The sequence below is a fragment of the Eurytemora carolleeae genome, unplaced genomic scaffold, assembly GCF_000591075.1.
Source record: "Eurytemora carolleeae unplaced genomic scaffold, Eaff_2.0 scaffold1014, whole genome shotgun sequence".
NCBI classification, from domain to species: Eukaryota; Metazoa; Arthropoda; class Copepoda; order Calanoida; family Temoridae; genus Eurytemora; species Eurytemora carolleeae.
This window is the reverse complement of record NW_019396900.1, coordinates 111,246-125,584: the sequence shown is the minus strand read 5'-3', so window position 1 is coordinate 125,584 and position 14,339 is coordinate 111,246. Positions and strand designations below refer to the sequence as shown.

Below are 14,339 nucleotides of genomic sequence, written 5' to 3'. Positions count from 1 at the left end.
GGTTTTATTTAAGTATTGAGTCATCAAAAGGTTGAACAGCTGACCTTATACCTTCTAGAAGATAAACAGGGGTCAATTTTTTTATGCAAAATTAAATAGCTTTATTTTTATACATACGTACATACAACATACATAACAAAAATCAACTCAAAAATATAAAGATAGATTTAAGTCAAAACATAAAAATATAGAATTATTTAAAAAAATTAATTTTTGAATCTGAATTTATTTGAAAAATATCCCCCCCCCCCTTTCCCTGTTATCCTTCTATGTATTTGCTTTCTCCGCCTAACATTGCCCCAGTCGGTCTGGTCAACTGATATAGGACACATACTTGAGTGCATACTGCACAAAGCATATTTATACTTAATGGTGAGCTTACCTTTTATGACATGAGTTACAAAATTGAGTGTTTGTACCGGGTCACAATTTTACAAAAATATCAAATCCCATGATATTCAAGGTTTTCATATTTTATTTTTATTTCAGGTTAGACCTTGACATTGCTTAGACGGACAGGTAACTTATTTATATGTACAGAAGTAAAATGTTTAGATATTATAGTGTCATAGAATTAACTTAATGAAATTTTACAAAGTTAGTTTTTCAATTAAAAAATATTTCCTAAAAATAGCTTAAGAATGGCAAGTGCACCTGGCATTCTGACCTCTTCTGGAGGAACAAAGAAGCCCTTCACATATTGCCCTGGAGGGATCAACTTTAATGAGTTGAAGAGTCCCAAGATGGCTCGACGTATTGCCAAACATCAATCTCAAATGGAGAATACTCAAACCCTACCATCCAGAAATGCTGCAGAAGCTTACAAAGCACTTGAAAACGATGTGAGTAAATTTTTTCAAAGGTTTATAATACAGCTAATTATTGAATTATATAACCATATTTTATTAGCAGTTAAAGAGTGTGGCAAGTTTCCAAACCAATACACTTCCAAGCCCTGGAAAATCTGTTGTGGCAAAGCCAACTTACGGAAGGCAAAGAAGTATTTCTGACTTATTGTCTTGTTCAAATGATCCACCCTCTTCTTCTTTTTCAAGACCAGACCCTGTAAACCATCAGATTTTTAGTTACAATCCCTATGCTCCTGACAGGTCAATTTCAATTCCACCTCCAACACCCCCTCCATTCATACCAATGGAAACAGTTGACCCTCTTTCAAGGTCAAATTCTCTTCCACCTGTGGTCAAAGAAGACCAGAAGATCAGCCAACCCAAGCACATTTCCAAAGCAGTCAATCAGAGTAGACCTGGTTTGCCACCACCCCATCCAGCACTTCAAGATTCAACAAGAGCTTTTGTTCCACCAAATCAACTGATTCAATCAACTGTGTCAACCCCAACCTTGATTCCACCTCCTCCTCCCCCACCTCCACCACCACCCCCTCCAAAAGATCTAGGAATAGTGGCTAAATCAGGACCTGGAGGAGTGCCTTTCATTGGTAAAAAGCCAGTGCGTCATACAATTACCCTTGCTGAAATACGATCAAATCAAGAAGTTTTACCTGAGGAAGCAGCACCGCCTGTTCAACAACAACAACAGCCTGCTATTGTTTCTGTAAACCACAGTCAAATTGTTACCCCAACTATGATGTTCAATGAGCCATCTTCAATGAATTTAGATGATTTAAATGAAACCTTTAATGAATTTGAAGAACAGAGGTTGACAATGTTATCCCCTGCCAAGTATGCTAATTATTCACATTTGAGGACACCTGAGTTTATATCTGACAATAAAAACACTCCCCATGAAGTAAACAGTTTAGAACAGATGGCCCTGGAGAAGAGTCCTTGGGAAGCTTTGCCTAAATCAACACCTGCAAAGGACATTCAAAGCCTTCCCTCACACCAGATCCCCCTCCCAGTAGCAAACTACAGCAATTCTAACAACTTCACAGACAAAACTTGGGGGGTAAGTCATGAGAAAAAGAATATTTTACAAGAAGCATTTGTTATACCGAATACAAATGAATCTGAAATAATTACACCTAATACTGGGTGTATCAGGCATGTAACTGTTAAAGCTGAAATCAAGAAACCCAATGACGATATTGATTTGTCTTGTGTACAAGAAAACAGTGTGCCAAGAAATTTTAGCTTACAAAAAGATTTTGAGGCACAGAACCCAATGAACAGGCAAAAAAGTTATGAAATTAAAGAGCTAGCATCATTTGGAACAGTGCAGCCCGTAGAATCAAACCACACCTCTGTTAGATACCGACCTCCTTCTCCTGGGGGAATCACTCCAGTCAAGTTTACACTAACACCAAAAGTGGGAAGGAGAAATGCACCGGTGAATGAAACTGTAGATTCTACAATCAAGTTCTATAATCCAATACCTTCATCAAAGATACCCTTGCAGAGTCAGCCAAACTTACCACCTTCAAATGCTGGATTAACAGAACAAAGAAAAGGAATTTCTGCAAAGGAAGAAAATACTAATGTAGAAGGCAAGGTGTCTAATGCTCCAAGCAGAAATATCAGTGATAGTGGCATAAGTGATTCTCTTTCCCCTGAACCAGATGAATTTGCAGGAAAAATAATAACTGAACAAATGCAAAAAATCGAGGCACAAATGAAGAAAATTCTTGAAGCAGAAAATGCATCAGAAAATAGAAAAACAGAACCATCATCATCTGTTTCTAATTTTACACAAGATAGAACTGAAAGTAAAAGAAATAGTCTTATAAGTAACCCAGCTGATCTAATGCTTTCAAATTATTCCACAATGTCAGGATACTCAACTTGCAGTGAAGAAGAGTTGAAGTTTGAAGAACCTAAAGCAGATATTGCTCTGAAAACTGCCCCATTTGAGATAATGGAGGAGTTTGAAGAAGCTCCTGAAGAATTTGACCTTGGTATCTCATCTTACAGTATTGCACACCCAATTGAGGAAACCATGGAAACTACACCTGTCAATGATGTTAATGACTATGATTTATTCAATAACAATTTTACAACATTTGATAAAAAGGAGAAAGATACATCAATATACAGATTTACAGCTCCTAAAGAACCAGTGTTAAAATCTGACAAAACTGATCAAAACCAGAAACAAACAGCAAACAATACTTGCCATGTTCCCTCTATAAATCAGGAATCATTCTTTGGTCCCAGCACACCTTTGCACTCACATTTTGTGCACCCTCAGTTTCCAACATTTAACCAATCATTGTCCCTTGATTCAATGCCACCAATGTTTGATCAATTTCCAACACTTCCGTCAATGTTTGACTCAGGGTTTTCTTCAAATCCATTTATGAACTCTCCTTTTCATACATTACCAGTGTCAATGCCTATTCCAAAAACAGAAACTGGAGAATCTGAAAGAGTGATCCCTATTCAAGTAATAAATTCACCATACAAACCAAAACAAAATAATCAGGTATTCTTTATTCACATATTTATGGCTGATATTTAGTTTTTTGTTTATTTCTTTCATTGTTTGTTATAGGTGCTTATCAAGAGTAAAAGTAACACAGTTGAAAGAGATAGAAATGTTCCTATTCAGGTATTTTTAACATTTATTTCTTGAGGATTTTTATCTCTTTAGAGATGTCTTAAAAATGTATAGGGATATTCGAAAAATCGTACATTTTCATTATTAAATCATTCAGGTTGAGAGTAGTTTATCTAGCAGCATCAATGCAACAAATCAAAGAGGTCAATCCAGAAACATTGCTGACTTGCAAAATGAAGTTTCCCACAGTCAGCAGAAAAATATGATCCAAGGGCAAAATGGCATGGATTATAGCAAATCTTTGTCAACTCCCGAAAATAATCTGCCTCCACCAACCCCAATCTCATCATTCACAAGAAACTCCACCATGTCTCCCACACATCAATCTCCTCCCCAACCATCCAGATCATGGACAAAATCTCCTGTATCCTCAAAGATACCTGATCCCCCTATGTTTAGAGTTCCTAGTTCACCTCTCCAGTCAAAGAGTATGCATGAAATGCCATCGTCTCCCTCTCAGTATAGTAAGGCAAACATAAGAGGAGTCAATAAATCTCCAACCCCTACTGCACTTCAGAATCAAATTCAGTTAATGAAGAACAAAGATGAAAGCAAATTGTCTAGACAAAATTCAAGAGAATCAGTTTCCCATTCTAGTTCATTTGCAAATGGGCAAGAAACACCTTCATTTAGGTAAAAACTGACATCCAAAAAAAACAATCATAAGAAATTATCTTAAAACTATGAACATTTCAGAGAGCTCCAAGAAAGATATGGTACTCCAACTAGCCCCACAGAGTTTGTTCTTCTGGCAGGAAAAACTCCCCTAGGAGATATAGATTATCAAAAAGTAGCCAGACAAACGGTAGTTGGTGAGCTTTCAAGGTAAAAATGTATCTAAATATGTATCTAGTTCTACAAAAACGGATAGTTGTCTTGTTGTTATTAACACAAATAAAATAGCATTTTATTTTAGCTTTGGAGGAGTAAATCAAGCATCAAAGATAACAGGCCCAAAAAGGAGACCAAGTCAGTCTCCAAGCATGAGACTTCTAAGCATGTTACACATACATGATGATCCTGAAGGTAAAAATATTGAAATCTTATCAATGTATTCCAACCTACACTGTTTTAAATTATAACAACTCATTTAGATGTGGAGTCATTTTCTGAATCAATAAACCTAAAGAAGAGTGTAAGCGTAATTTCATAATTATATCCTTAAAACCTTTGTGTGTTCATCAAGTTCAGAGATATGTATGTGTAACCCCACTCACCTTGTATTCAGCTGCAGATAGTGTGACCTGTGTGCAGTCTGAACTCTATGCACTGCCCACAAGAATTTGCAGCTTAAAACAAGCGGGTTTTGATAAGTTTACACACAAATATTCATATTTTCAACAAACATACAAAAGGTTTAAGGGCACTGCCCTCTTAGCATGAAGGGTCACTTGAAATTATGCTTACAGTCCCTTAAATTATAACAACTTTAAAATGTACAAAAGATGTTCAACCATTAAGAAAATTAAAATATTTTACTTTAAATTATATTTGAATGAAATTAAGTAATATACCCTTCAATTTGTAGAACCTGTGACAGAGTCTATGGCAATGTCAAAAGAATATTTGGGAGAACATGGGCGATTTATGCCCCCTACTCGTGGGTTGAACAGAACCATTAGTTCTCAACTTTAAACTAACATATTAACCTTTCTAGTAAGTAAAACAAAGATGTTGATGACTATATTATAATTCTAACATAGTTTTGATATTGTTGAAAATTATATTTTTTTATTTTCAGTTTGTGATCTTAGTTTCTAACACATTATCTACATCACCCTTACTAAAACAATTAGGTTTGTAGTAAGTATAAGTAGAATTGGGCTGCCCAAAATATTGATATTCTTTTTCCCAAAATATTGATATTTTTTTCCCCAAAATATTAATATTCATTTTCAATAAACTAAACTAAACTTGTTGTTTCAGGCAAGTTTTGGCTAATACACACATCACTGCAATCATGAACCAGGGCTCATATTCAGGTATTTTTCATTTGAAAAAAAAAAATTTTTTTTGCTAAAACCAATGGTATTACAGGAATCGGAAGCAACCAACAATTTCTTCAGCCTCCTGATTATGATCCTCGAAGACTTTTTCCCTTTGGACTCAGTCCAATTCCAGAAGTACCATCTGAGTTTGCATCTGAAGTTAGCTCAATAGCTAGCTATAGCCCAACACCTAGTCTTGATGATTCAGATACAGAGGCTGAAAGTGTTCGCTCCAGAGGAAGTATTTTGTACTCTGGCTCATGTGATTCAATCAAGAGTAATCACACTATTCATGGAAAATCAAGTTCAGAATCATCAACGGATACTGAGCACAGTTCTGATGAAGAAACAGAAGATGAAGCTGAAGGATACAATATGAATAACATTCCTGTTGATAAGGCAGAAGTCCTTGCCAGTAAGGTTTTTTCTGAAGAAAATGCATCTATTAGTAATGATGAATCTTGCTTAGTATATGAGAATTCTACAGTAAAACATGAGGAATTGAACCTTGTTGAAGAAAAAACTATTCCAATAACTGCTGAACCAACACCTTCCATTCCTTGTGATTTGGTCTCAGGAGCTGCAACTGCATCTGAGATCTTTAGACATCTACAGGCAACAAGAGGAAAGCAAGAAGTTACCACCGAGCTAGCTAAGATACTGACAGTGCTAAAATCTACATTGAGTTCTGATGATAAAGATTCTTCAAGCTCAGATGAGGATAGTCCAACAAATATTAATAATAGTTTAAGTCCAATCCCAACAGGGAAACCTCCTAAGCCACCGGCAAAAATTAAGTTTGCTAAAAACTCAGTTGTATCTCCTTCTATTCAGGCTAGAATTAGAAATCTAGAAGAAAATAAGCCGGGAAACCCCAAAGAAGAAATGAATCTCTTATCCAAAATTCTAGTTCATTTATTGTGCTCATGTAAGACTACTGCTGCTGCACAAGAACTAAAGAGAATTATAAGACAGTTCAAGGAAGTAGCTAAAGTTGCCATGGAGGAAGGGGATGATACTTTGGAAAGTCTAAGAACCAGTAGCCGAGCTAGTTCTAGAAGTTCCAAAAGAAAGGCTCGTTCTAGGACCACCAGTGGAAATAGCAATGTGTCTGGAAACTCCGAAACAGACAGCATGAATACATTGACACCAGGGGATTCTAAATCTAGTGGAACAGATGATGAATTAGCACAGGATCCAAATTTTGGTAAAATAAGGTTCACTAGCAATGTAGACTTGGATAAAACTAATGAATCATGTGTCAGCTATACACTTACATTACCATTAAAAGTAGTTGATACACAAGATGCTGATGAAGAGGAGGAATATGAAGATGATGAGGAGTGGGAATGGGAATATGAAGATGAACTAGAATCCTCCACACCTACTAAAGTAAGAAATGATTCATCTGGTTCTTCTAGAAATTTGACTCCCTCTGAGGCAAAGTCTGACATTTCTACTGGAAGTACCAGAAGAATTTTAATGGATATGGAATTGGGGGCTTACAACAGTCAAAGTGACCCAGGAAATTCTCAATCTACCCCCATAACAGAAGAAGAGGATGCCTTTTTAGATGAAGAAGAAGAGGACTTTAAAAATGACAAACACAAGAAAAAAGTTGCTGACAAATCTGAAAACTCTGAACATTTATACTGTCATTTGGAGGAAACATTCAAGGTACTTTCTGACACTTACAAGATTATTACAACTGGAAGTTCCCCTGACAGTGAACATCATTGCTCTGCATCACTGAATGCTGGAATTAGTACAGATAAAAGTTTTGAGGATATATTAGATGGGGTATCTAGTCAGTGTTTTCAATTAGAATCAGAAATTTTACGAAGCTCCCGTCAGTCAACTGCTGAACCTGAAGGTAAATTGAATGACACTGGCTCTAGTTCAGGACTAGTTTCAAGACCGGTCTCAAGATCAAATTCAAGAACAGGTTCAAGACCTACCTCTGTTTGTAAACAAAGCAATGTAACATCATCTGGAGTTGATAATTATGATGATGATGATGAATGGGAGTACTACTATGAAGAAGATTATGAAGTTGAAACCAAAACAGATTCTGAAGAACCGTCAAGAATACTTTTGAGATCTAGGCCTGCTTCTAGACAAGAAATAGCAGAATATAAATGTACACCTCATCCTGTTCCTAGTGAAAATGGGAAAAATGAGGATGGAAATCTATCAAGACCATCATCTAGAATTGTTAAAAGGCCATCTTCTAGAATTTCTAGACAACCTTCAAGAGCATCTTCTAGGTGTTCTGTCAAACAATCAGTAGAGGAAGAGGACTGGGGTGATGAAGGTGAGTGGGAATATTATTATGAGGAAGACTATGAAGAGGAGCCTAAAGCTCCAGTAGAGGTCCCAAGGGTGCCATCTAGAATACTAATGAGATCAAGACCAGCTTCAAGACAGGAAGTGGAGGAATATAGACATAAATCTGCACCAGAAAAAGATGCATCTCGACCATCTTCTAGAATTGTAAAAAGACCTGTTTCTAGAAATTCCAGGCCTCCTTCTAGAACAAATTCTAGATGCTCTGTCAAACAGCCCTCAACAGAAGAAGAAGACTGGGGAGAAGAAGATGAGTGGGAATACTATTATGAAGAAGAGGAAAATAATGATGTGAATTATGACAGTAAAACCTCAAACCAGCTAAACCCAAGAGTGCCTTCAAGGCAAGAAATTGTCTCTAGAGTACCATCCAGGCAAGAAGTAGATGCTAAAAAGGGCCCTTCAAGATCAACCTCCAGAACTCAAGTAAAAGTACCAACTCGTCCAAGTTCAAAAGCTACAAATAATGAGAATCAGGATGAGGATCAGTGGGAATACTATTATGAAGAAGATTATCCAGAGCAGGAGCCAGCTAACCACAGTGCCAAAACACCTTCCATTCAAGTGGATGACCCTAATGGAGTTCTCCAGATTAAAGTGCAATCAAGACCCAATTCAAGACAATCTTCTAACCAAAGCAGGCCTAATTCACGATCTGGATCTAGACCAGTGTCTAGGTCAGGGTCAAGACCAGGCTCAAGAACTGCATCAAGGCTAAAACTAACAAGTGCACTTGGAAATGTAGAGGAGGAAGATGAATATGAGTGGTATTATGATGATGGAGATGATGCAGAACTATGCAGATTCTCACCAACACTAACTACAGCTCCAACAACAAGAGCAACAAGCCCATTTCCTGATGAAAAGGGACAAACTCAGAACAACACAGGAACAGGATTCTCTCGAAGAAGACTGATCTCCATTCATGAGTCTGAGGAAACAACTCCAGTCCCCTCCAAAACTCCCACAAACCGAGAAATTGAGAGTGCTACTCCTATTTCCGGCAGCAGAGCATCAATGAACCAGACACCATGTGGTTTTAAAGCTGGATACTTAACACCAGCAGGTGTTTCAGTAGCCTTAGCAGCAGAATATTTGGGTCAAGATGCTGAAACACTTGCTGCTTCTCTTCCTGTAAACTTTATAGACAACAGTCCAAGCATGAATGAAAAGAAGAAAAAACACAAACAGAAACATAAATCAAGGGACAAAGACAGTGATGCAACAAATGATGAAGGCGAGGAGAAGAAAAAGAAGAAAAAGAAAAAAGATGGAAAATTTTTACCTAAAGTTGGTGTTAAAGAGTTGGCCAGTCAGTTAGAGTCACAGCTATTTCAAGATGAAACTGCTGGACATAAAATGATCATAACTAGGGAACAAGTTTCAGGAATCATAAGAGATTCCAAGAAGAAAACTGCCAGGGAAGAAATAAGCAATGAAAGATTGTCTGTCTTATCACCAATCTCTAAGAAAAAGGAAGAGGAAAAACGCAAAAGTGTTAGAGAAATGGTAGAGCTAATGTCATCACACAAGCTAGGGGAACCAATCGAAAATCAAAACAACATTCCAAGTATTTCAGTTTCTTCTCAAATGGGAGCACCTCCTGGTCCACCTCCACCACCAGTTTACTATCAATCTTCCAATCATCAATACCCTCAACCTGGCTATCAACCCTATCCTGTTGAAGTACATGCACAGTATCCACAGTATTCTCAAAGCCCTCATAGTCCCTACCAACAATATCCCCCTCAATCTCCATACCACCAATATCCTCCCCAACAGTATCACAATTATCAAAACTTTCCCCCACCTCCTCCTCCACAGCATTATCAACAGTACCAACAATATCCTCAATACCATCCTCCACAGCTTCAACCTTATCCTGGATACAACCAAAATTATCCGTCACATCCACCAATGGTGTATCAATCAGAAAATAATCCAAATCAAGTAAAAGTAGTTGCTGGTGGACAAACTACGATTGTCAATATGAGACAGAAAAATACTGGAACAAAGCAAAAGGATCAAATAAGACAAAATAAAAGCCCTGATGCACAAAGAAACAGTCCAAACGATTCTGAGGCCTATGGAACAGGTTCTACTGGAAGTGACCAGACAGAAGGTCAAGAAGCCGGAATTGATCATGATGAAAATAAAGAAACAGAGGATGGGAATGGAAAACCACATAAAAGACATTCCCGTTTATTCAAACTGTTGCAAGACTCTGACTACACAGATTCTGATGCTGATTCCAGATCAGATTATAGTCGTATTTCCATGAAAAACATGGAAGATAATCATAACAGAGAATCAGATATTGATTCAGTTTGTTCTGGTCTGGAAAGATCAGGAGTGGAAAGAAAACATTCTTTTAGATCCCACAAATCTTCAAACAAAGAATCAGACAATGATTCTGTTACAAGCACTGGGATAGAGAGAAAAATATCTCCTAACTCTGTTCAAAGTAGCGTTAAACACAGACGATTCATGCAACTAAGTTTACAACCAAATTATGAGCCAAGTTCTAGTGAGCTCTCAACTCCTAATTCTCCAACAGGGACAGGGCCTGATAAAAGAAGGTCATCATCAAAGCCTCCGTCAAGAGTTTGGAATTACCATGCAGATGATTTTGACTCCCATGCTGGAGTATCCGATGATTCTTCTTATCAAAGTCTTCAAAGTCTTAATAGCTTTGATTCTATCTATGATAACATTGCTGGAATGGAAGTTGAGGAAATAATGAAAAGAAAAGTAAGCAGAGATAACCTTTATCGTTATCAAGCAGAAAGCCCAGGTGCCTATGTGCGAGCATCTCCAAAAGGAGTAGATTTACTTCGTGGATCCCCTAAAACTCACTCCAGTTCACCGAACACATTTAATCGAAATTCTCCTAAATTGGAACAAGAGCTGCTTGAATTAACAAACTTTCCAAGTTCTCCAGGACTTTCTCTTCGTCAGTTCCAAACCCATAGAACCTTCTATGGAGGGAAATAGATGCAAGCAAACCTCTCTGGAGGGATAAATTTTAACAGTTGAAGTTTTGTGATTGCTTCCTTCTTCGTCTAAATGAGTAAACATTCCTTTATCTTGTATTCATTTTCCACAAGCCTGTGGCTGTAACTTATGGGTAAGTTCTTTTTTCTTTTTTTCTTTTAATTGTAGTTGCCCTGTTCCCAAAATTTTCAAATGCATAATAAACAGGTTCCCACAAAAGATGACGATCTGAAGATGGAATTTTATCCTGAGTTGGAAACTTTTGAGTAAGATACCCATAATCTTGATTGCTTTGTCTTGATATCCGCAATGAACACTTTTGAACTTTACGTAAATCTGTTGATTTCTTGATTTTTGCAAATCCAAAATTTCTCTGTCTTTTATTGGGTAAGAGCAAAATTTACCGGCTTTTGATTGGCTGTTTGTTTTCACTAGACGACAATCTTTATGGGATTTTGAAAAAAAGATTAAATTAATCTGCAGATTAACAAAAGAACAAGATCTATATCCACATTGCAAGAAGTACCAGCTCAGGGTCTTTAAGTATAAAATAAATGATTTCACACAAAAAAACATGTTAATAGTAACAACATTTCACAAAATCCATACAGTCATTTTTTCTGGGCAACCCTTTATGTAAAGGTTAAGGAATTGATTACTTCGATGTTTTTCTCTTTAACCTGTTCATGGAAACTTTTAAAATTCATAATTTAAAATAAAAAAATATTTACAACATCAGGTTGCAACAATATGAGAATTAGAAAAGCAGATTTTAAGACAAGTGATTAATTCCTCTTTTTAAATTTAATATTAAATCTAAAATCTTTAAAGAAAAACAAAAAAAATATTTATTTTTGGTTTCAAGATAAAACCAAACAATTCATTTTCTACTTTGATCTAAAATAATGTTCCTTTATTATTTTTTTTATTTCAGCACCATCTTTATTTCTCCATTACCTCAGTTTTCAAGAACAGCTGGACTTTTTCATCATTTTTCAATTGTTTAGATACTTTTTTAGCCTTTACAATACCATCTTCTTTTTTATTTAACTTTAACTTTAAAATACATCATTTTTTAGCCAAAAACTGATACTTTACTTTCTGAAATATATCTAAAATACACCAAAATCCGATGCTGAATTGCACCATAAGCAATATCTTATTTATTAAATAACCACAATTTTTTAAACAATTATTTTTGATGTTTCATGTAAAACAATATTGTAAGATTCAAGCTGGAATTGGCGCCAAACTTTTCAAATCTGTGTGTTGCATTTTAACAGTTTGCAACTCTTTAACTTTTATAAATTATATCATATTTATCAACAACTATAGAATGTCTAATTAAAAATATATAATGTAATAAAGTATAATTGATATATTTATCATTTAAGAGGGGAAGAGACATAAGATTTTTTACAAATAATTATAGTAAATTAACATTATAGTAAATTAACATTAATTATAGTAAATTAAAATTATAGTAAATTAACATTATAGTAAATTAAAATTACGATTTTAAAATTTACTTCTTTAATTTAATCTTTGAGGAAGGCCAGCCACAACAATTTATAGTCCTAACCACATTCATTCTCCTCATATTCTCGCCCGTGCGTGTATCTAATCCTCCAAGATAAAACAAGTTTTTAAGAATCGGGCCACAATAAGACATAATATTAAATATAAAATTTTTGTAAATTGAAAAAAATAACAATAGAATTAAAGCTTTTGAGTTCAATGTCCTTTCAAATTTTCACCTTTTTTACGCCCATTTTCAGATATTCCTGGTGTAGAATGCCGCAAATAATTCCGAGGTTAAAAATTTTCATATTTTTTTGTTAATTATAGTGAAAACCATAGAATTTTTTCAAGTTGTTTCAAGAGGAAAATAATAGAAAGAGGTATGCCAAATATGTTGCTATTTATTTTATATCGAGAAGGTTTAGCCATCAGGAGGTAGAAGAGATTTAGGCTTTGCTTAAATAAAGTTTGACATCATTCTCGCGGCTTTAAAGATTCTAAAATGATGTAATTATTGCAATTATTAAATGCTCCTGCTGGTTTTCTAATAATTTCTATAAAACAGTTGCAGAATTGTGAAAGTTATGGCCTTTTTAGGCTAAAAATGGGAAAAATTATTTTTATTTTTGCCTCTCATTTAAAATCCCATAAAGATATAAGCTGATCGAAATAGTAAATTTGTTTATCATGACTTCAAGATAATCTACAAACGTTTTAAAAGTACTACCACTGAAGCGGACCATAAGAGAAGCTAAAATGTGCATTTACATATATTTCTATATAACATACACACCAAGTCAATTTTTGCTTTTGCATTTATTTCTCTTAAATGTGCATGTTAAATTTGGTAAAATGATCAGATTTTTTTTACAATTTGATAAATCCTGATAGTTTGAGTAGTGTTTTTGTTTTTGAAAACTTATTATTTTCGTTTGTACAGTATCGTTGCAAAAACGCACATCTGTTGAGATATCGGAGTTAAACAATTGCTAAGCCAGAAGAGATCAACGTTATCCTCAACGTTATTGAACTAAATAGTTCAAGGGTACCTTTGTTAATAGGGCATGCTCTTTTTTTAAAATGAAGCGTCAAAAGAATTCGGTTGATAGTCCTTTTAGAAGAATAGTACACAGAAAAGCATGCCCTTAGATTATAAGATGAAAGTCTCAGTAAAATTCTTGAATCAATGATCAAGATATAACTGCACGCTATAATCAAAAAAGTTATATAACTGTCGTGATTTAGTAATATAACATTTTTATGCAAAACATTATAGAATTTCAGAATCTAAAAGCAAAAAAAAGAAAATTCTTTGCAAATGCTTTTATAGAAAAACCAAAACATTTTAGAATTTCAAACACTTTGTTAGAATTTGAGAAAAAAATATGGGATGTATCATGAAGTTTCAGCTGGGCTTAAAATGTATTTTACTGTATTCGACAGTGGTCGGCGTTTATTCCAATACAATTAAGATGACTTTTCTGATACGGTTTGAAGTTAATATCTAACAAGCATTTTTCAAATTATAAGTTTACAATTAAAAAAAACAGAAAACTGTTTATTAGCAGCTTTTCTTTGTTTCCATGTTTATGTGCATCCATGCTATTTGAAAGCTTGTTAGAAACAAAAATTAAAATTAAAAGTCGTCTTTATTGTATTGATATTTACAATGACAACTGTAACAAAATGTTCCTTATCTTTTTATTTCATCCTTTTACCGACTAATCGTCAAAATGGTTTATCACTGGGCGCACCATGGTCCATGGTTAATAAGACAGAGATTGAGAATTTAGTCTTTGAAAAAAAAACTTCTTTATTTCCTCATTTTCATGTTTTTTGGCTATAGAAAAAAAGTTTTCTCAATCCCCCGTCAATTTTATGAAAAGAAAACATCCTCTGAGATTAAAAGAAAGGTATTAATTATTCAGGAGAAATTATAAAAATCAAATCTTAGCA

The 14,339-nt window shown here is 35.0% G+C and overlaps 1 protein-coding gene across 2 annotated transcripts; it reads left to right on the top strand.

Moving 5' to 3' along the window:
* The first annotated feature begins 307 nt into the window (after window positions 1-307).
* Window positions 308-12,230, top strand: LOC111709914 (uncharacterized protein DDB_G0284459). Of its 2 annotated transcripts, XM_023483857.1 has the most exons (5): window positions 308-372; window positions 490-519; window positions 5,461-5,516; window positions 5,572-10,995; window positions 11,797-12,230. In XM_023483857.1, exons 3-4 carry the CDS (start codon window positions 5,495-5,497, stop codon window positions 10,860-10,862), a joined length of 5,313 nt encoding a protein of 1,770 aa, XP_023339625.1. In that variant the 5' UTR covers window positions 308-372; window positions 490-519; window positions 5,461-5,494; the 3' UTR covers window positions 10,863-10,995; window positions 11,797-12,230. The 2 variants fall into 2 exon arrangements, with proteins under 2 accessions (XP_023339625.1, XP_023339624.1); XM_023483856.1 differs by lacking the exons at window positions 308-372; window positions 490-519 and adding an exon at window positions 5,270-5,330.
* The last annotated feature ends 2,109 nt before the right edge of the window (window positions 12,231-14,339 follow it).